The following is a 24,566-nucleotide window of genomic DNA, read 5'->3' as shown; positions in this document are numbered from 1 at the left end:
TTGGAGGCTCGGGTACCGGAGGACGGCAGAAGACAGTCTGCGGCACGGTACGTCGTCTGCGCGCTGGCAAACCTGCGACCTGCAGGTTACGGAGGTACGGCGAGCACGGGGGGGGGTCTGCGGACCCCCCAAAAATATTTTTTTTTTTTTATTTTTCAAAATTTTGATTTTTCAATTTTTTTTTCGAATTTTTTTCAAAATTTTTTTTTTCAATTTTTTGAAAAATAATTTTCAGAAAGGAAATTTTTTTTTTTTTTTTTTGAATATTAATAAAAAATTTCGAAATCCGTACGATATAGGCAAAAATGGAGAAAAAATTTTCCTCACCAAAATAGACCAACTTTATAACCAAAATTCATGGAAACGGCCTTCCGGACGCAATGGAGAGGTCGGATCTAGTCTAGGACGCCTCCAAATGACGATGCTCCTCAGATCTGCCTCTCGACGTCACAATAATGCCTCTTCAAGACGAATCAATGAAGCTCCAATAGCTCTGATACCATGTTGGATTTTGCCAAGATCAAGAAGTCATTGAAATGTACATGAAAGAGACATAATATGGGACAAGAATAAACTGTATTCTCATTAATAGAAAATGATCAACAATCAACTGGATTATCTTGTTCAATAGTTACATACAATGTAGATGAGCCTGCTTATATAGGCAAGGCTAGGGATATGTATGAGCACACAAATATGACATGTGGCTCAATAAGAAACAAGGGTAGGTAGGAAATAGGTGTGGGTAGGTAGGAGAAATAATACAATATTCCACATGAGGTGGATCACCCACCGAAGGTGGAATTATCACTCCACAATAAGTGGATATGATAGTGTAATAACAAGATCAACACCATAAGAGGTGGAATTTCTCCTACACACACTATCCCAATGTGGCACAAACACCCAAGTGTCTCATATCCAAACTACTATGAAATGCATTATCCTAAGTAAACTTAAGTAAGTGTAATAATATCCATGATGAATAATTATTTACACCAACAAAACTCATTGATGAAACACACAAAATGGTCTCCAGGGTTATTTTCAGGGTTATTTTTGTAGCTAGACTTGCGGCTGTTCTGATTTATGGTGGTTGTGGTGTTGGCTCTTGCGCCTGGGAGCATATATATTCAATGCGCCTGGGACACTTCTGCCCTTACGGATCTGGGCAGTATTAGGGCCCTTGGAGAAACAGCAGATATTTATCGATAAGATCGACCGCTTTCTGATTATGTGGATAGTTGAGTGAAAACATTCGCCGTGCCAAACCATAGCTGTGCTCAAGCTCATCAAATGATGTTAGATTTTTTCTTATATGGCTCTGAACTCTTTGGTTTGTTTCAATGTTCTTTATTTTCAAATGCGCTGCTATGTTTCCATCAAACAGAAATCTCCATTTTTGTGAATTTTAAGTACAAGAAATAATTAGGAGTTAGGATGTATGTTGGTTCTAATCAGCCTTATGTTTTGACACTATTTTTATGTTAAAAGTTGTAAATAATTATGCATATATGTTGATATGTAATCTTGAACTGATTCACTTCTTTTCGTTTTATTTGACAGTCTATTTGTTGCTGCTTTGTTTCATTTTAAAAAAGTGGAAAAAAATTTGTTTATCATAATGTATTGCAGATTTTTAATGCATTTACTGCAACAGATTAATTTCCTGTCCTGTGTTCATCATTTGCCGGCAAGAAATTTGAGCCAGCTCTGTCAGATTATTTTTTATTATTATTTTTTAAAGAATTGTTTTACCTTTTTATCTTGATTAAGCTAAAAAAAAAAATTGCAATAAAAGAAAATATTTCTCCTTTGTTATTGAAGAATTTTATTTCCCGGATTTATGCTTCACACTATATTCATGGGTTTTTATGCATCACTAAATCCTTTGAACGAGGTTTCATTGTGGGCATCCAAAGTTAGGTAATATGACTTATTCGTGTAGTGTGGCAACTGCTTTTGTTGTGATCTGACAATTAGTTGAGGGTACATTGATACATTATCTTAATTTACTAGCACTTGTACTATAGGAGGTTCAAGGTAATTTCAATTGGAAATGAAAGGTAAATTCTAAATGTATTTTATTATTATATAAATAGTTAGATAACAATATGAAGTTATTCAAATTTAAGATTTTAAAAGTAAAAAGGATTTAGAGATGTTTAATAGGCACTTTGTTCTTTAATTATTTATTCTTGATTGAGAGGTTTTTTTCTTGGGTTTTCATTTACATTGAAACTTTGGGCTTTTTGTTCGTTGGCCGGCATCTTTGGATGTTAGGTTTTAGTGTTACCCAATTTCTAATGGGCTAGTTTAGTTTGTGTCATTGATATGCAATGTGAGGATTTCTTAAATCGACCGAAGCCAGAGGAGGATACCAACAGAGCAAAGAGGCAGAAAGTTAACAGATATTTAGCTATAGAAACAAGAGGTTATAGCTGAATTATTTTAAAAAAAAATCTAACTAGAGGTCATCTGAATGACAATCCACAATTTTAAAATCCTTTGAATAGAAATTTGAATTTAATATTTAGATTGAGTATAACAATCCAGAATTTTTAGTCCTTTATACTAAAATTCTAAAATTAGTATTCAGACAGCATATATCAATCCAGAGAATTTTTACCCTTTTTAATGAAGTTTTTAAACTTATATTTGGGCTGAGTATGAGAAGCCACATTTTTTTTTGTCCTTTTTAATAGAATTCTGAAATTATTTTTTGGTATATTAAGATAATCCGGATTTTTTAAACTCTCTTTAATAGAAACTTGAAATTAGTAATAGGTAGATTATGACAATACAGAAATTTTTAGCTTCTAATAAAAATTTTGAATTTAGTACATGAGGAGGCAGTGACATTCCAAAGTTTTTAACCCTATCTAATATAATTTTGAGTGGTAGTAAGGTAGATTATCCCAATTTAGATTTACCATGAAGAAAAATAGTCATTATTTTTAGGCTGCTTGATAATGTATTTGTTTTCCTTATAATTGTAACCCTAAGTATGAAACCCTAAGATGAAATATGCGCTTTTTTGTAGTTCCAAATGACCAAAATTATTGTAAAATTAAAAATTAAAACTAATGCCCTGACTCTGCAGCGATAGAAAGATTGAAATTAGTTTTAATCACACTGATTTTATGCAAAATCTAAGATTTTGTTTCAGCCTAATAAAATCTAAAATTAAAATTGTCTGAATGGAGACAAATCTACATGACAAGAGATTTATTTGAGCTTAAATTTATGAGTCATTTTAGATTTCTGAGATTATTTGAACATCTATACATTTTCAATATCCATATATATATACATATATGGATATCACTGTGTTAATAATCTAATTTGTCCATGAACAGGAATCTAGAAGATAGGCTAGAATCGTTGGGAAACTTAAGTGGATTTTCATTTAACAAAAAAATGTTAAAGAGAAGCATAAAATACAAACCATACCACAGTGACTGAGAGATCTGTTGCAAACAATGAGACCAGTTTTTACTTCAACGACATCCTTCCTCTCTGGTTGGCAGAAAATTGGGTATAATTTCCACAGGGGAAAAGAGGAACTCTTCTGTTTTAGTGCAGTCTTAGCCATAGAGCTTGTTACCCAATTCTGAAGTCTTTTAAAAACACACACAGTTGATATAAAGAGATAAAATCTGAGCAAATTCTTCACGAGCTTCTTGTAATCAAATAAGGCCAAATAAATAATGGAAGTGTTTTATATCAGACATTAGAATTGAAGGGCTAATGATAATTTTGAAAAGCTAGCTTGCAGAGAGAGTAAATGGGAGTGGGAGAAAGGCTAGGACAAAAGACAAGGGACAACAGGAATTTAAGTCTGTGTCAAGATAAGAGAGAGCCAAAGTGCTTCCTACCCATCATAGAATATAGTCGAATATCTTTTTTAAAGCTCCCTGTTATTGTAGATATGGCGTTGTCATAGATGTCAAGCATTTTGGGGAAAGAGGAACCCTACTCTCCCAAAGTTAGCAGCTTTATATCTTTGCCTTCATTTCTTTCGTCCCTTGAAAGGAGAAACTAATAATGAAATTTATTTTTTTTTTTGAAATATAGAGATAAATCTTGATTAGACAGCAAAGTTTATTGGTCCTAGTTAACCTAGAAAAACAATCTCGTGTGTTGTAATTTCATAGTTCATCTGAAGATTTGTTTGTTGGTAATAACAACATATATTGATGTTCTTGTCTGTTGTTAGACATTTATTTCCACGCATCTTGTTATTATGGAAAAGTGTGAGGAGTTTGGAGAGTATTTTGGTTTTTTTAGAGTGGATTTGTGGAGCTTTGAGCTCCATTCTTGGAGTTCATCTTGTAATGCTTCATGGCAGATTTGTAGACACATCCTGTTATAAAGCCAAAATTTATGCAGAATCTTCATCTTATGTTTTTATGAGGGTTTTAAGTATTTATAAGTTCATCGGTGCAATTTGGGTTATTACAATTTGGAAATTTGGAAAACTTACTTCTGTGTTTTTTTTTAAATATTTAACTATTGTAGGCAATGCCTATGCTTCTAGTGCAAAGAATCCTGCATAGAAATGCCTGCAGAAATTTCAGAGGATTTAGTCCTTTAAGGAATGAAGGTTCCAGACCATTGTATAGATTTTGGACAAAATATTAGGGTTCTGCAAGTATATCTATTTCTATTTGCCGCGTAATATAACCCTTGTTTAGCTGTATGTTTAGATAGATGTATTTGCAGAAGAGCACAAACCCTTAAAACGTCAAACAACCAAATCCATTTTTAGAGAGACAAGCTACAAAAATTACAACAATATAAGAAGAAAGCAAAATAGAAATTTACATTTGTTCTAAGCTAATAGAAATTAAATTGAAACTGGAATACACTAAACTCACAGTCCCTCAGATCAGAGCAGAAGCAACTAGAATGTGCAAAAGCAACAATGGAGAAACAAAACCAGCATAGGGTACTAAATGTTGCACACAAAGATGCATTAACTATGAAATAAATAGAATTAATACAATTAAACTGGATTTGTGAAGATTTTTGGCAATCCACATTGTCTTGTATGAAGCAATAAAGAAATTTTTCTTGTTCTTGTTATTGTTTATTATTGCATACACAACAATTCATTATTTCTAGAGATTAATAAAAATAGATTAAAAAATCAATTATACAACTACACAGACCAATAAGAAAATATTAAAATAATAATATTTCAATTATATAAAATATGTTTTTAAACTTGAACTATAGAAATGTTAAAAAACTATTTAAATCATTCAATATGATTGGCCACTTGAAAAAAAAATGCATTCTGAATGAATGTGTTAGTTAACTGCCTCTTGGCATGAAATAATAATTGCAAAAAGTTAAGCTTCGTGATAGACCATTATAACCATTTAAAAGAAGTTAAAAACCATGAAATACCAAATCAAACAACAATTCATCAATTAGGTAATCTGTTAAATGAACACTCAACTTTAATTGAACATATCAATATTGCAATGTTTTTTCATAAACTAAGTTGCAGGGTTCATTGGTTTGAGGGTTTGGTAATGGTCTTGGTCCCCCTGTGGGTTTGACCAGGGTTCATGCTTAGGCAAACTGGTTTGATTGGGTTGAACCCAAGGCGTTCATTTGGGGCGAACCTAGATGCTTGGGTGCCCAAAAACATTTTTTTTGCAATCAACCACTTAAAATTTGTCGATACCTCAAAATCTTACAAATATGTCTTTGACTTGACTGATAGCATTAAATGTGTGGTGAGGATTGGATTGTGAAGGATGCATTCATAACCACGTTCAAGTGCAAAGGACCCATTTTCAAGTTACAAAACACAACCCAGTTTGATCAAGGTGTTGAATACCACCAACATGCACCCTTTATAAAAACAACCTTATTGCTCCTTACCACAAGATTTATAGTTAATCTTGTATATCCTCAATCCTCCAAAAGTTTGTTTTTGCCTTACTATATACCAAAAAGTGATAGAGGAGACTCCAAAATGTTAAAAGTGTACCACCAAGGGCTTCAGAATATCCTCAAGATCCCAAACTGGAGCATTATTAATCAATGTGAATGGGCATCAAATCTACTGGTTTAATGATCAAAGAACAACATTAGGGTGAAAAACATTCAAATCAGAATGGTAGTGTCAGATGACCAGAGAAAAGGTTATAACATAAGGCATGGGAAGTATCAATACGAGTTAATCAACCAGAGTACAGTCGGCAGGTGGCAATGGTTTCCTCTAAGACCTCCAGTTTGCTAGGTCTTTCTCTAATATAAACATTATAAATTGCATCTTATAGCAAATATTTAATTGTTAAAACAATGATACTTGAATTCGATATTATTATTTTGATATTGAACTTGATGTATATGATGCTATCATCTATGATTACAAGTTTATGGTGGTTTTGTTGTTTATATGATGCTATGTGACATTCTAATCTTAATTTATATATTTATATGATCATGTTGTGTACACACACACACACACACACACCCCTATGTGTGTGTATATATAGACACACACACACATATGCATACATATAGGGATATATGCACACATACATACACACATACATACATACATATATAATTTGAAAAGGAAAATAATTACATTGAGAAATGAATATGGACATTTTGGTTCTCTACTAAAATAATTAATATATAAATAAAATGATGTAAAAAGAGATGATTTTATTTTTCCTAACAAGTCATTTTTGAAAAGAGTATACGTAGTAAACATAATTTCATATTTAAACCATCATAACTATAAACATCATTTATGTTAAATACACACCAATACTAAGAGGAGGGCAGAATCAATCTTAAACAAAAACTTAAAACTTTATAACATAACTCAATATCAATTTTTAAACCCTTAATCTGATCAAGAGTAAAGAAGGATAAAGAAATGAACACACATGCACAAGAAAACATCAAATTTATGTGAAAAACCCAAGAAGGGAAAAGCCATAACAATGTGCTTCAATAACTAATTTAACTTTAGAAGAATAACTTTAACAAATTGATTTTTTATAGGAAATAACTTTAATATAGAAGATTTTTTTTTATATATGTAAGCTTAACACTAGGGTACTATATATTCATTAGAAGAAAATTTACATGTTTTACTACCACAACCCACTTTTCCTTCAATCGAATATCTTTTATTAAATATTTAAATTTTGGATGATGGAACATTATTTCGAACAATTGAAAATAAAATAATGAATATTTGGTTTTGATTTTTATTATGATACTAATATGTACTAATATATTCGATGGGACTCACTAAAACTGTATTTGCGGGAGAAGGAGCGTGCGCGAGCGAAGGGTGAGGAAGATGGGAGAGGCAAAGGAACCAGAGAAAGGGTTCGAGCTGAAAGACCCGTGGGTGAACAAGTCACTCAAAGTCATGAGGAAGAAATGAAGTGTTAATTTCTATATGTTTTCTTATATGCTTGATGTGTAATTTATGGATAGTTTGTTATATGTTTAAATTGTTTTAGTATATTATAGATGTAATGGGTTGGCATCCGGGTAGATGGTGATAGGGCTTTGTTTTTATGCAATTTCAGTTCTGAACTTCATCTACGAAGCAATTTTGGGGTAGTTTTATGGTGATGGAAAGTTGATACCATGTTTTTTTTGGTACTCTTATTCCGATTATTAATAAAATATATATTATTACTTATCGAAAACAAAAATAGTGTAGGGACGAGATGTATCCTTGCTTAGTGTTTTGGTATCTATGATTATATGTATATTAGTTATATATTTGTGAGTATGATTTTCTAGACTCCATGATGGAGGTTGGTGTGAGTTGGAGGAGTTCTTCTTAGTGGTTTATGATGTTCCTAGTCTAGGGCTAGAAGAGATCTAGTTCAATTAAGTGGAATTTGGCCATCTTGAGCTTGGTTGGAGTTGTGAGTGCAAGACACTGACCCTGGTGAGAGGTTCAATGTTACCTCAATGATTGTGAAACCATGATCAAGATTGGCTCGATTAACACTTTATTTTGGTTATAGTTAAGTGTTCGATAGTAGAGAAAACCTTGCTTTTCTCCTATGCCTTGTGGTTAGTCAGAATTTGGGTGGTATTTCTTGTAGTGTATAGGGGGTTGTTGAACCTCTGTAATGTGGGTGCTCCTAGTTGTGAGGTAAATTTATTCATGTTATGCCTTTGAGTACCTTTGTGTTGGTCTTGGTAATCTAAGGTGAAGCAGATTTTGTGAGGAAACCTTTGCTTTTGCGGGATCATGATGGAGTAAGTGAACTCCTAGATTTAAGTGAGCTCTAGATGAGCATGATGATGTTTTTCAGTCTCGTGGGACAATCTTTTTCTCCTTAATTTCAGCTTGTAACCCTAAAGGTTTTGTGCCTTGGTCTAAGGAAAGATCATTGAAGGCACAATTTTGTGCTTGGTTGCTCAAGGAGGGGTAAGGTTGTTTGAGTTATGTTGTTCCTGATAGATTAGGTGGCTAGATAGAGTTCCTAGCACTATGTTAAGGCTTGATTGTCGAAGTTAGTGAGTTTTTTATGCTCTTGTGGACTGAATAGTAGGTCCAGATCTTGATTGCTTCAGTGATAGTGAGATATTTGTGTGATGTGACCTAGACTTGTGGATGAGTCGAATGGTCGTTTTTGTATGTTCAACATGATTGTTAGATTGTGCACGGGGGAGGGTGTAATGCCCCTCCGGTTTTCTTTTTTGCATGCTTGCTTCTTGTTGTGGATTTGGCTATGTGCCTATGGTTGTGTCATTTTTTATTTTGGTGTAAGCATTTATGTCATGCTTTCATCTTATTTTAGATGCTTCATTGGTTCCAGTGTATCACTTTGAGTGCATATCTGGTTTTGTTTTTGATATGTGTGTTTTGTGATTGTTTTGGATCCATGATGTGTTGAATTTCCTTATGGTGATTTATGTTTATAGAGTTGCATTGAGATGTGTGATTACATATTATGCCTTTGATGATTATGATGGATTGATGTGATGATTCAAACTTGCCATATGTGAGTTGTTGATATGGATGTTGATTTGATTAATTATTGGAATGTAACAAATGATGGTAACTTGATTGGTTGAATTAAGTAAATTATGTTATGTTTCTTTATTCCATTAAGGTTCATGCTTATTGATATAATTGATGATATTCATGTTAGATTCAATGGATGGTTATGATGAAGATGATGTTATGATGTTGACTAATTTGAGAAATAATTATATGTTTATTATTGCAATGAAATAACAATGATGTTGTTAATTTAATGTTGTTTATTAGATGAGAATATTGTGATTGTTCTTTAATTGATCATTAGATATGAAAGGGATGATATCACATCATTCAAACATATGAGAATGCATGCATTGTTAAAATCCCTTTCTGATAATTTTAGTTGCTTTAATTGTTGTTATATAAATATGTATGCATGAGTAGGTACACTTGATGTGTTAGTGACTACAAGTACAAGGCATTGACTCTACCTAGCTCCACAAGTATGAGCATGCCCATATCCCCGACGGTGGTTAGAAGAGATAGCACATTGGCCATTAATGTTACCCAGTCATAGCCAACATTCCTAATTTGGATGATTTTCCTATATTTCATTTATATACACTTTTGATTACCAATTTGGTATGTTAGATTACGCTAATGCATATTTGTCTATGACTAGTAAAGATAATGTGTGCATAGTCAGACATATGTGAATTGTCGTTATTTAATGTGCATATATTAATGATATTTTAATATAACTATGTTGAATTAATATTTAGTTGTGTAATATGGCTTATATGTATTGGATTTTAATGTGGATTGCATGGTTCTAGCTTGGGGGTCATTTTGGGGATTTATTTGATATTTGAATTTAAATTGGTTTTAATAATATTTTATTTCTCTCAAAAAGTGAGTTTATAATTTGTATTGGAAGCTCATTTTCAACACTTAGTTATTTTTAATGATTTTTGTTCTCAAAACCCTACAATGGAAATTTGGATTGTTGATTGAGAGGGATTGGCTTGGAAAACTTTTGTGGGTAGAGGCTCAAAAGATTCGTGTTCGTGAGCTCTACAAGCTAGCTGATTTTCATGATCTATTTTGGTGTGTGTGGATCAATTTTGAAGTTTCTCCAAATTTGAGGCATGGATCTTGATTTCTCATTTATTTCTCAATTTGAGTGTTTCAATCTTGTTGTAAATGGTTTATAAATGGATTTAGAACATTTCTATAATTTGAATTTAGTCTTTTGAATGAGTATTGGAATTTATCGTTTAAATTTTGAAAACTATGATTGATATGGGGAAACTCGGTCCACTTTTTTATTGATGGATGAAATGTGGAATTTTTTGAGTGTTGTGTAGTCAGAGATCAATGGGCTTTCCCGGATTTTCAATTTTTTATTTTTGAAATTTTAAGCTTTTTGGAGGTCCGGCAATGGTGGATGGCCTCCATAAATAGTTTTAGTCCAAAATAAGATTTGATTAAAAGTTGGAATTTGTTGTTTTAGATTTTATTTTATTGTGGAATCATGATATTATATGAGTAAATTTTATTATTGGATTGATTCGAGTCCATTTTATTAGCATTATGGCCAATTGAGTATGCTATGGTTGTATTTAAAAATGGCAATGTAAATGTGATTATGTGATATACAATAAGGATTTTGGGGCTCAATCAATGAAAGTAATTAATCGTCTTGCAAATTGGTACCTTTATCGTTTGGTTTCATGATTCGGATTTCTTTGAGCCTAGCATACGTAATAGGGTCAATGATGGGAGTAGTGTCCAATGGGGGTTGGGACACAAAGGGGCCACCAAGATAACTGATTGGGAATTTTGGTAATCAAGTGAAAACATTAATTAAAAATTGGGTTGGGATAACACATTAAATAAGATTAAGTGGATGCCCCTCTCATGCCTTGAGTGCTTATATAGACTAAGGATTAGTTGGGAAGGCTTGGTTGTTTGTGGGGTGTTGATCTGGCATGATTGGATCTCCCCATCCATATAAGAGGACTACTCAATTCCGCATGAGCCATTCCTTTGAGATACATGATGACACTCCCTGTTTTTTTCTCTATGTACCTAGCCCTATAGATGTGAGTAGTGCCTTATGGAATTATTGTTTCCAAACAATTGGTTATCTCATTGTGATCTATGTTAGATGGCAAGTTCGATGTTGCTCTTGATGGCGCCTCCTTGATTTCATTGTTGTCGTATGAGGATGCTTCCTCCCTTTTGATATTGCTTATTGTTGCCCCGACACCTATCCTTATTTGAATGTTGTTCTATGTTGTAAGTGGCGCATTGTTGGTGTTTCAACCATGTTGTGGCATTATGATTGTTACTTTGTTGTTGTGCTTCATGTTGAGTGTTGCTCCATGTTTACTCTGTGTGAGCCTATTACTCCCCTTGCATGTGTGTATGAATGTTTGGGTCATGTGACTATCTCCACAAGCATGGTGGGGTGAACCTACGGGTTCCACATGGTCAAGTGGTGTTGTAAACCACCATTGGGGACTAGAGGACTTGGATCATGAGTGGCTTGAAGAGATTTTCCTCCTTCCTCAACACTTGTCTTCTCCTTCCTTCATTTCTTACAAGGTTTTAATCCATGTAATTTGAGATAAGAATTGTATTTATTGATTAATTATGTATTATGAACACTCCAAGAGGAGTTGAATGTAATTTATAATTTAATGTGATAAGTTGATGTATCTTTATGTCGATTGGTATAGGAACCGGTCATCAAGCATGATCTTGTATGCTTCTCGTTCATGGTGTTTTATGTGGTTATCATAGGAACACTTCTATTTGTGCTTAAAATGAACATAGATGTATTTCTTATAGTTTCAATGATTGATTTAGTCATCTCCTATTGTGGTCATGAGATATTGACCATGCCTTAGTAGGATTAAGCCCTTTACAACCAATCTAAGCTTCACTAAAACCACTGGGTAGTGTTTCTTGGAGTCCAATTGTTGACTATAGTTGTGTTAGGTTATTTTGTGTTTGTATGTGTCATTTGTGGGTGTTGTGGGTTGACTTGTGGCGAAATGATTCCACTCGAACTCTGCCTTGTCTCCTAGGAGCCATCTGGTGACCAGGTGTCACTCAAATTGACCCATTTTTGCATCTTTTCATCATTTTCTCCCAAAACTTGGACCATATGCACATTTGACTTTGTCAAGTGGTTCAAGGTTTCTAAGGCTTTGTACAATCCAACTTGGAAGCTCTCTAGTTTTGGATGAATGCATGTGTCAAGGACGTCAATATGAGTTCACTAGTCCAAAAGATGCCAACACGTCTCTGGAACACTTGTGCGACACGCTAGTGTCCTCAATCCATGCTAGTATCCTCTCAAGACACTTGTTCATGTTTTCTCCCATGTGCACGACACATGTAGATTCGCTTCAATATCAGAAGACACACAAGTGTCCTACCTGTTTGACCCCATTTTCAATGTGTTGTGAAAATAGTGATGTCAGGGAACCCTCAGAGGGGTCTTGAGTAGGTTTTGAGTAAGTTTTGATGGTGTTGAGGACATCCCTTCGCAATTATGGGTTTACCAAAGCCCATTTGTGACACCTAGGTCATAGCAGTTTGTCTTGTTTGTTGTATTGAGCTTGACAACTTTGGGGATGGTCATGTGTTACCCTAAACACCTCTTAAACCTTGTCCTAAGGTTTAAGAGACATTTTCCCCTTGTTTCTTTGTAGCTTCGAGTGTTTAGTCTTTCGCATGTGCATTGTCGATTATTGGCAATTTGATCTTATCTTAAGAATTGAATGTTGTACGCTGAGAAAGGTTTCAGAAGCATTCAATAAACATTTTTGATAATGCATCAATCAGCTATGTCAATACTGTAATTATGCATAATTAATATAAATCTCGACTCTGGCTTTACTGATCAAAAAAAAAGAATTGAATGTTGTAATTGTATATGTTATGCATGATTACACTTTATTACTTTTAAAAAAAAATCATGCTTTCCTTGTGTATTTTTCTCTTATCCTCTAAAGTTCCTTGGCAGGGCTTTTCACCTTGTCATGTATGCATTATGAATTCAAAATCAATTGTTTTTACTTCTCTTTTAGCACCGAAATAATGTGCTATCAAGCCAAGAATTATGAGTTTTTTAATGTGGGGTGAAACCTCAGCCCATTGTGGCATGTTATAATTGGTTTTATTGTAACCATGACGATGTTAAAGCTAACCTTTGTAAACCAACATTACAAGCAATCAAGCAGCGAGCTAATAGGCTCAAGGTGTTGCCTGTCATTTGCCAAAACTCTCTAGCAATCAAATTGTAGATATTTTAAACCATTCTATTATTGTTCTGAAGATTAACGCCTTGCTAAAGGCAACCCATTTTCTCTGCAAAACATAACTAAAATACAAATTATTCTCTCCTCTCTTTCATCTGCGTACCATTTTCCACATTCCATTGCATTATTGCATTATTGCATTATTCATTTGTTGCTTCTAGATTCACATCATTTGTTGCCAATTTTTTTTTTTTTAAATGTCAACTAATGCAACTCATTTAACATATGCAATATTTCACTATTTACAAAATATGTACATTTCAATTTAAACATAGTATGGGCTCTTTCTTTGGTTTTGGATCGACGGATTATGGATCAACTTTTGCTACCTTTGCCTACGCCTCTGGAGGATCTGCATGCATCTGGGTCAGCTGCTGATGTTATTGGCTAAGATGCTGCCTATGCTCCCCCTGCTTTTGGATTTCAATCTGGAGGATATGTGACTTACACCGCATCTCGATATCTATCTGCTACTGTTGGTGCTACTATAGGGCGTCGGTAAACTGGGTCGATTGGTTCTAGCAAGTCCTTATGGGTGGGATTAATAAGAAGGGCAAGACCTTATAGGCGTTATTAATCATAGTGCCTTGCCTCAACTTAATATACGCTATTTATCCCACCCATAATCCAAGATAGGTGCTATTCATTCTAGTTCCTCCTTTCCCTTTTCTATTAGGCAAGACCAGAATAGTCGGACCCGAAATTATTGACAAGGCAAGTCTGATTCAGCTTGCTTGCCGTTTCCATGAATAATTAATAATCGATCGACGACTGTTGCCCGGTCCTTGCTTGCCCGTCCTAATACTCTATTGTTCAAACGAGTTTTCGCAAACCAAATCTATTGGAGTTATGTACCTGTCCTCTGGAGCAACTAATATAGAAATATTACACAAGGAAAATGCATTCAGCCTAGAGTTCACTGCCCTACAATTCCGAAATGCTCACTGCCTTACAAAATGATTACAGAAGATAATTGAAATGTTTGAACTGATAAACAGCATTTCAAATGTGTGTATATATACTCCATTATTTACATATACATTTGCATGTACCTCATGTATTTAGCTATTGAAACAAATTTGAGATATAAGAATATCCAGTAAAGTACTAAAACTATGAAAGTTAGAAAAACTTAAAATGAAATTCTTTTTAGAAAACTTAGACAAGAAAGGATAGATAGGACAAGGAAAATGAAACGGAAACTCAATATCATGTTCACTGAAAACTGAAATTGCGCATGTTAGATGGTTTTCCTCTTCATTGTACCTGAAAAGGGAAAGAAATAGAAAAACTTAAAATGAAATTCTTTTAAGAAAACTTAGACAAGAAAGGATAGATCGGACAAGGAAAATGAAACGGAAACCCAATATTATATTCACTGAAAACTAAAATTGCGCATGTTAGATGGTTTTCCTCTTCATTGTACCCTGAAAAGGGAAAGAAATATGTTATTACTGTTATGTCAAAACTAAAAACTAGAAACAATTAGATGAAAAAACAGTTAAAAAATTAGAAAAATACATACAAATCTTTTTTACTGCAAAATAAAATATGATTTTAAATGTTGTGACTGAAATCTATGAAATTGCTATTAAAATTACTTACTTTCTCAAGAATGTGTGTGAGTGTTAATACTTACTTTCTCAAGAATGTGTGTGAGTGTGTGAGAGAGACAGACATACAATGAAATGTAATCCATGCATTATTGTTCTTCAAATGAAATCTGTAATATGTCTCATCATTGTTGTTATATGGAGCTTAATTAGATTTAGAGGTTAAATTTTCCCTATTTTTTATGGTCACAGTTTCCTCCCTAATTATTCGACAAGGGTTTGAAGGCAGCGCCCCCAAGACATTGGATGTTATTTTTAAAGACTAACATGTTGTATCTCTAATTTTGTAACCAACATAAGTCTTGATAAAAGGCTAAGGGTTGGGATTTTTTTGGTAGAGAATTTTGTAGCATTTTTGCAGCGGTATTGAGTTGCAAGGGATTGATGGTTGTAATCTGTTTGATTTGCTAGATAATAATATCACTCTCTGTTTGGTGGACATAGCTCGAGTTTGGGTGAACCATGTTAAAAATTGTCTCTTCGTTGTTATTATTTTTGTGTTTTTCATTTCTCTGTTTAATATTTATCTCCATATAATTGATATTTTTTGCATGCAATTCCTAACAATCATGCATATAAGCACTCATATGGTGGAAGTGTATAAGTTTTTGCATATAAATAGTCATGTAGTGAAATGTTTCAGTTCTTTCATATAAGCATCCATGTAGTGAAATGTATCAGTTTTGCATATAGACAACCATGTAGTGAAATGTAGCAGTGGTTTGCATATAAACAGCCATGTAGTGAAACAAATTATTTTTGCATACTCATGCAGCCATGTAGTGAAATGTGTTATTATCTTGCAATACAAATTATGATCTCATGGGAAAAGAAGCATCAACATACTAAAAAAAAATGAATAAGATAGATTTGTTGGCATATGTATGATTGCTTGCAATATGTGTATATTAAGCTATGTTTTGGGGAAGGGGTGTTGAATATGGGTAAATAGAAAAGGATGTTTCTCATTTTAGAAAAAATCGTGATTTAAAAGTGCTTTGGCCAAAGCCTTGTTCATTGAAATAGATGAATTTCTTGGCAAATTTCTTAATATGTTTCTTTGTCATACCCTGATAATAGGATATTGCATTATCATATATTATATGTGCATGTAGATGTATCAGGTTTCACTAAGGTTTTCATCTTGTCATTGTTTCCAAGTAGATAGGTTCTTTGTCCAAGGTTGATGATTCTTCATGTCATTAAGAACTCCGAGGACACATACTTGTTCCATAGTTGAGCAGAAAAGTGCTTTGGCCATGTTCCCAACATGTGGTTAATGGCGAGCAAGGATGATTGTTACATTGTATTTATTGCTATTTTCATTGTATTGATATCCTCTTGGCAAGAGAGCCATCATTATAATCATGTAATTCTATGTGTCTATGTTATTTTACCTAGATTAAGCACTAGAACTCTAAATTATATTTTATTATTTATTAATTATGGAGATATTGTTAAAATTGATAATTTGATGGTGTTAAATGAGTAATTAATTTAATTTTTAAGATATTAAGGTCAAGGACCCTTATACGCAGTTGTGATTAATTCACATTTTGTTGATGATAGTATGTGTTGGCATTGAGTTGTCATTGATGTCAAACGGTATTGCAGGCAAGCTACCGGTAGAGGTATGTCATCCAGTATGAAGAAGAGTGTACCGGTATGGTGAAAGACAAATAAGGTATCGAGAAGATTAACATAAAGGCTTGTCAACTGGTATGGTGGAAGACAAGTAGTTATTGAGACTATCAGTGACTTCACCGGTATGAGGTGACATGCATGTGTGTGTGAGCATGTTGAGTGATAACCGGTAGAGCATAAACCGGTCTGGAGGTTGGCTGCATGTTTATGATGAAGAGGCAGAATGTTAAAGTAATCACAAATCACTAGAGGTGAGGATGTGCTACCGGTGTAGTGTGCACTACCGGTTAGCAAGAGGAGAAGGTATCACCGGTAAAGGCTTGTACCGGTATGAGTTTGTTGAATGTTCAAGTGTAAACCGGCTTTGTGTCGGTGAGCTGAGTATATGACTGTTGTAATGCCATGTGGAGCTGAGGTGACAAACATGCAAAGGTCGGTGAAGCCTCCATCGACGTGGTTGTTGAAACAGCTAGTCGACATTAATGAAACAGCCAAAAATCACGAGATGGTAACTGACTGATGCGGCTTGAGGAAGAAAGAATGACAGAGAAAGATCAAGGAGTAGTTGGCGCCTAGATTGAAGCAAAGAAATCAGACTACAAGATGACCTCGAGAAGGAAACAGTTGGACTGTAAATGAGTCGACAGATTTCAAGGCAAAAAATCATGTACGAGATTGCTAACTTTAGCAAATGTGTATTGGATAATGGAAAACGCATACAGATGCATTCCTCGAGTATAGGTGATCGATCCAAGGCAGATTGGATCAGATCTCATGCAGATTTTGTCAGGTGAAGGAAACCCTAACCGCCCGAAGTTGGAATTGATTCTTGGCGGGAAAGCTCAAGTTTAAATATGATGACTTGAGACTATGATTGGAGCTGTTGCAAAGTGAAGACAAGTGTGAAATTGTTGTCTGAGAGCTAAAAAGATAAACACTTCAAGTGTTTATGAGCGAAGAAGTGATTGATAAGGAGAAGTAGAGTAAACCGGTGTGAGGAACAACCGGTGGAGTGTACATTGAACACATAGGTGACAAACTGGCATAAGTTGTGCCTGATTAAGAGTGATCAAGTGTGAGTTGAAAATGGAAAGACATTGTGAGAGGGGATTTAGAAAAGTGATCAGCAAAGTCAAGAAGTTGCAAAGTGGGTGGAGAGTATACAAACCGGTAAGGTTGAAACCAATAGAGGAGAATATTGTAAGGTTGCAAAACTTCATTTGCAACAGTGATTTCATTTGTATATCTGAGTTTAATATTGTTTTCAATAAGTTGTAGCTTAGTGCAGGGGTTGTAGCTCCTTTAGGTTGTAGCCTATAAATTGTGTAGGGGTTGGTGCTCCTTTGAGTTGGTGCTCATAAATCAGGGGTTGGTGCTCCTTGGATCAATGCCCTAAATATTGTAATCAGAGATTCATTGTGAGGCTGGATTGGAGCAGAAGACCTCCAGCAGCTATTCTCACCGGTTTTTCCCACATTGGGTTTTCCTCGTATATATCTAGTGTTATGTGATGTATTATTGTGCATGTGTTATGTTAATGTTTTAGCAAGTCCTTTCACATAGTCTGCTTGCATTATTTAAGTTATCGGTTAGCACTCAATTTGTTTTATATGTTACTGGTATCTCCTTATTGAAGGAAAAGAGTTTAAATCACTGATTCACCCCCCTCTTAGTGATCCATTGTGTCCAACAGTAAGCTCTTCTTTCAAAACTCCTAAAAGCATATTAACAATGTGATGGATGTCTTCAATTTATGTACTTTCTTTTTTAATCAAAGCTAACTCATCAAAAATTTAAATTTTTCATGGTGCAAATAGATTCAGTTCTACGATGAATTTCAGGAGAATGGAAGCAAATTGAACATGTACAAATCACTCATTACCTAGGTATGCCCTTTAGGCTAGGAGCCCCCCTTTTTGATATGTGAAATTGGTTCATCAAGTTGGAAAGCAAACCAGCCAATATAATTCAAGTTGTGAATTGTATATTTGTAACATTTCATGTGAATTATTCTTCATGTTGGGTGCCCTCTAAGAAAGGATATGAAATTTCAATTAAATTATTCACAATTTTTAATGGTCTAACTAGCATGGTAGTACTAGCTTTAAATCCACTTCTTGATTCAGTTCTAGTAGAGTGGGCCTTTTGATTCCCAAAACAAAAGAGAGTTGTTTATCAATGAAATGGATAATTAGAATTGTTACAAGAAAAGAACCATGGAAAAATCTAGTATGTCATTGTAATATCTTGCTACACTCAAAGGGAAATGGTGATCTATAAGATTATTAGATAAAAGCATGCTTACTCCCTTCTTTCACATAAAAGCTTCATTTCCTTTGCATTTACATATGGAAAGTCTAACAACACACTTGGTAAATTCTTAAACTGGAAAATTGTCTTCCTTGCAATATGGTTTCAATATTGCATCTTCATCTATCTAATGGAACAAATAGTTAGATATCATTTTCAACCCCTCATTCTCTCTTTTCCAATGCAATATTATTATTTTATTTAACTCATTAATACAACAACCTAAAGACATTTGGGATTTTAATGCCCTTAATTAGGCTACATGGCAAAGCTTTAAGAACATTTTCAGTTTATAAAACAAGTCTAAAAGATTTGTAATATTTGTGAAATCATTGGTTCTTGTGGAATTAGTTATGAAGCTTTGTACTCTACAATGTAATTTCTTTAAGGATTGGTTGTGAATGTCCTTAGTTATTATGTTTTTCTTGCTAAACATGTCCTTAAATCCAAAACTCAACCAAAAAAAGAATTGTAGGATCCAAGAAAAGACATGGAAGACCCTGAACACTCAAGTTTGGAGGTTGAAAGTTGTAGCTAATGTACAGATTGTTTATGGGTAACAAGTTAAAATGTATGACAAATTAAATCGATTAAATGCATGTTTTGTCAACATAATGAAAACTTGAAACAAATTTTCTAAGATTGTTTGTGGGTTAAAAAAAAATTAATGTTATTTTTATCATCTTCCAACAATTTGGAAAGCTCTTTTGCATATAAATCTTTACAATAATGTTGTGGCTGATTTTATGAGACAAACTATTGTGCTTAATATATGAAAAAGTAGATGGTTATCAGTTTCTTTCATATCATTTTCCAAATTGTCTCTTTGTTTGCAACTGCAGGAGGTCCCCAAAGAACATGTGAAAACTAGCAATCATTTGGATGGATATTAAATTTCAAATTCCGCAGCTCCATGAAAAAGATACCATGTGTTGTTTGCAGGTCCAAAGTATGCTGAAGTTCGGAGTTTAATCTTATTATTCTGCTGACACTGCCAGAGCTCTTTTCAGTGTTGTTTGTGGCTGCAAACATGATGTTTGTCATGCTTCAGTCCTCTTTTATGTCTATTATGGTTTGTTTTGGGCTGATTGCTATGTAATAGCTACTATTTTCTTCTTGGCATCCCGTTGACTGCCTTTTTCTTTGTAATTTTTTATGTATTGTTTCAATACAAAAATAAAGACAATTTAATATTAGTTTTTTTAAATAAAATGTCACTTTTGAAAGTGTTATACATGAACTTCAATACACCAACTTTGTAGCGTCATCATTCATTGTTTTGGAGTCAACAACGATCTTGCTTTGAAAATCGAAACCCCTTTTTCTTAATTTCTTCTATAGCATAAGTATAAAGATGATCCACAAAAACAGATTAACACTCACTAAACCTAAAGCTCTGTACTAGTTGATGTGTTATTTTATATGAATGCTGACCCCATATCTCATTAGTTATTTCTCATATAAATAAGTGAAAAGGTCTTGCAAAACTGTAAATGCAACGTCCCATTCTTTTATTCCAAAAAGTTATTTAAGTGAACTTGAAAAAATATGCAAATGACAACAAAAAAAAACAGAAAAAAATTATAAAATCTGATTTAAAAAAAAATGTTAATACTACACTTAATTCTCGGCAAAGTGTTGGTCAAAGTCCCAGCTTCTCAAGGGAGCCAATAAAAATATTTTGTGCTATCTTATTAGTGTAGCATCTCCCGGACAATCACTCCAGAAGATCCAACAGTCCAGGCAAAATATCCATCCTAAATGAGTAAAAGCATGCATTTACTGTAGCATCAGACCAATGACTACCGACTAAAACGAAAGTATGGCACTGAAAAAATTCACCACCTAACATGCATCCGATAATAATTGAGAAAACAATTAAGGTTGTATACCAACAATAAGCTTTAAGAGAAAACTATCCTGTATAGAGACAAATAATTACATCAGATGAGAATTGATGTGTATGGTGCTTTATAGATCACAAACAATGTGATTAACTCATACAGGACTGTTTAAAAGAATGTATCTATCCTACTATGGTACAATTTGTATTTGTAAGCAAAAGAAACCCCTTTGCATTGGCATTCTTTTGGCTAAAAAGCAACAAAATATTGGTTGCATTTAAAGTACAGATTACCAACTAAAACAATAAAAAATAATGTACAAACACCTAATTCTCAGTCTGTCATTTTGAAATGACAGAAGGCTCTTCAGCGGGCACACCAAGACCCGCAGAATCAGCAGCAGCATCTTGTAAGGCATCATCCTCAAAAAATGACTCAATGTTCTGACCATTTTCATACATATCCAATTTATCCACATAGTCCATAACAGGGACCACGTGTGATAAATCAATAACTAAAGGTTGACATTCAAGATCTTGTGCAACAACCAAAACACTTCCCATGGTGATATCGTTCTTATCTTTAATAATTTTATTGCTAGGCTTTTCCTCAAGATTTATCAATGCTGTTGATGATTTACTCAACTCTCCAGTAGACTTGCCCAGAAGCCCATTAGACTCCATCAATGGGGTAGTTCTCCGGGTTGGTTTGGTTATATATTTTTTCTTTCCTTTGACATTGCCTTGGAGACCATCCTTAACATTGTTCATACTCGTTATCATCTCTTTGTTCTGCCCCTTTCTTTCTCTCTCTCTTTCCCGTCTCTTTCCCTTTGCTCCTTCAAGAAGAGACCCCGTAAAAACAGGTGCCTCCCTTAGTGCACTACTGCCAACTATATCCTTAAGGAACTGCTTCCCACCAGTTTGTTCTAATGAAGACGATGTTTGACGTGGATCAGACTGTAGATTGCCTCCCTTGTCTTTCTTCTGTATTTGAACTGCAAGTCTGACAGAATTTTGAGAAGCCACAACCAAGTCATCTGTAAAGACAAAACGCTATTAAAAGATTAGATGGAAAGTGGTGACTAATTGTTAAACTGCGTAGTAGATACTTCTGATCTTGTAAACAAGAACAAACACTTTACTTGCACTGCCTAAATGCATTCACAACATAGTAGTGTATGCTATATTCAAAGAAATAAATACTAACAATCACTATGCAAAGCCAAAATTTAAATAATTGTTTAAACAGAACATAGCTAAATCGCCTTCAACAGTTCAATGTATTGACAGCAGCATGGTTGAAAAACTCGGACTCGGCAATAACTTGGTTGGCCCTTTAAAAACTCGAGACTCGCCAAAAAACTCTGGAAAAAATCGGCAATACCTCGGCAAACTTATCAAACATTTTAAAATACATAAATTTAAAAAAAAAAATCTTCAAAAAAACACATATTATTAAATTTGTTGAACATATCATTAATTTCCATAATATATAAATCAAAATTAGAGTTTAATTTTGGTCTCCACTCCCAAACCCTCTCATTGTAATCAAATTTCTTATATGACAAGAGGTCCTAATAACTAGTGGGGGTTTAGAAGTGGAGACCCTAATGGATTTGAGAGGCAGCAATGATAAGCTACACAAGGTATTAGATGTGACAAAAACCCAATGATAGAAGGGGTGAGGGCCAGAAGTGGGAGTTCAGGGACTGTGCCCCCCCACCAAAAAAAAATAGAGAAAATGAGAAACGAGAGAGTGAAGATCGTCACCTATGAAAATCATGTGTTTTTTAATTACAAGCAAGAAAAACTAAATTATATGAATTTGGACAAGTTCTTCAAGGAAAATTTGTGACTTTTTGCATTTACTCACGAGTTTTTCAAGCGATTTTACAAAAACTCATCGACGAGTTATTGGCAAGTGACTCACCTGGCAAATTGGCTTGCATGTACTCACGCATTTTGTGAGTACTTGGCAAGTTTTTCAATAATGGGCAGCAGCATTAAACTGCAACAGGACTAAACATGATAGCTTTTTTTGTTGGCATTTGCATTATCAGAGAGAACCTAGCCCAGAAGAGTCCACTGATAGGATGTGAACCCATGTCTTTATCATACTAATTGCTCCACCTTACCACTCAGTCACACCAAGTTTCTGTATATTTTACATTTAATTACACAACTCAGATGCAATGGTCAACTTGACAGATGTGTGCACAGATTGTTTACGTGGATACTTGTGCACATTATGAAAAGCATATGTTCAGAATTTTCAATATAGAACTCATGTTTGACAAATTTATTATAATTAACCAGTGTTGAAACATAAACATTGTTGACATAAAATATTATTTCCAAACCTCATGAATCCCAAATCAGCAGTGCTTCTGCAAAACTTGTGCACGATATTCTTCTTAGATTTTCTATGCCAGCTTTAGAAGATGTTTTTACATGAAAAAGTAAATAGGCAGCACATCGTCTATTATTTGAGGCTTAAGATGTCTCAAATAGTAAACAAAATGCTGGCTGTTCAATCTTTACCTGCTTCCACGTTAGTATCACAGAATGTCTGCTGTAATACAATCTTTGGTTAAAACTTAAGAGGACTCTGATATTTCCAGAGTATTTGGATGTCTCAAATAATAAACAAAATGCTGGCTGTTCAATCTTCACCTGTTTCCACATTAGTATTGCAGAATGTCTAATGTAATACAGTCTTTGGTTAAAACTTAAAGATTCTGATATTTCCAAAGTCTTCGGTTTCCTAAATTGCAAGCAAGCAAGTTCAATCAAAAGTTTCAGTTGATGTATTATCAGGAGACCTTGATGCTAACAGATCTGATTAATAAGGAAAACTAATTACAGTGCAGTCTCTGTGAGCTTTAACACTACAAATACTTCACATCCATCTTACATAAAAAACTTGACCATAAAGATGTCCATCTAGCAAAACCAGTTTACATAACTCCAAAGGCAAGGAAGGTGACTGTATAATGCTACAAGAAAAAAAGAAAGGAATTATATTAAAGTCCACAAAAGACCAAAATAAGCTAAGTTGCAGGGTTCGGCCCTCTAGGCCCCTGGTACTGGTCCGGTCCGGGTCTAGATTCTGGTCCGGTCCGGCCAGGGTTCGGTCCTAGGCGGACTGGTTCGGCCTGGGCGAATCCAGGAAGAACCCGGGCAAACCCGGATGTCCAGCAGCCCAAAAAGTGAAGTTTTTTTTGCAAAATTTAATAGTTTTCTGAAATCCACCACTTGGAAATGAAAATTAAAACCCTAAAGTGACATTTAAAACATAAATTTAGTTCATTTCTCCTCATTTGTTTTGCAAACATCAATTTTTTCATTGCAGGTGGACTGGTTCGGCCTGGGCGAATCTGGGAAGAACCCTGGCAAACCCGGATGTCCAGCAGCCCAAAAAGTGAAGTTTTTTTTGCAAAATTTAATAGTTTTCTGAAATCCGCCACTTGGAAATGAAAATTAAAACCCTAAAGTGACATTTAAAACATAAATTTAGTTCATTTCTCCTCATTTGTTTTGCAAACATCAATTTTTTCATTGCAGGTTGAGCAGATAGGAGGAGTTGAAGGTTGATTTTTGAAGCTTGAACAAGTGTTGCAGAATCATTTCTACACATTTCCAAGTTTCCAGTGGCTGAAAGAGGTAGGTTTTGTACATTTTTTTTAAAAATTCAACCATTTTTGTTTCATAATTTATTTGTTTAGTTTACCTCTTTTTTTCATTATTTTGTTTTTGTTTTTGAATGTGTTCATATAATTTCTTGTCATAGGAACTAGAATGGCATCTACCTCTTCCTCCATAGG

General features: G+C 34.2%; 1 protein-coding gene across 7 annotated transcripts in view; it reads right to left on the bottom strand.

Annotated features, from left to right (window-relative positions):
* Nucleotides 1–20,759: 20,759 nt before the first annotated feature.
* Nucleotides 20,760–24,566, bottom strand: part of LOC131041672 (uncharacterized) — a 91,004-nt gene continuing 87,197 nt past the window's right edge. For 5 of the 7 annotated variants that reach the window (XM_057974868.2, XM_059220076.1, XM_059220075.1 and 2 more), the window contains exon 14: nucleotides 20,760–21,779. In XM_057974868.2, the coding sequence (XP_057830851.2) occupies nucleotides 21,082–21,779 (698 nt within the window). In that variant the 3' untranslated portion in view covers nucleotides 20,760–21,081. Of the gene's footprint in view, nucleotides 21,796–24,566 lie in introns of all 7 variants that reach the window. The other 2 variants (XM_059220079.1, XR_009372373.1) reach the window with 2 other exon arrangements.

This window comes from Cryptomeria japonica, chromosome 4 (genome assembly GCF_030272615.1).
Source record: "Cryptomeria japonica chromosome 4, Sugi_1.0, whole genome shotgun sequence".
NCBI lineage: Eukaryota > Viridiplantae > Streptophyta > Pinopsida > Cupressales > Cupressaceae > Cryptomeria > Cryptomeria japonica.
The sequence above is the reverse complement of the archived record's forward strand: the minus strand, read 5'-3'. Positions and strand labels throughout refer to the sequence as shown.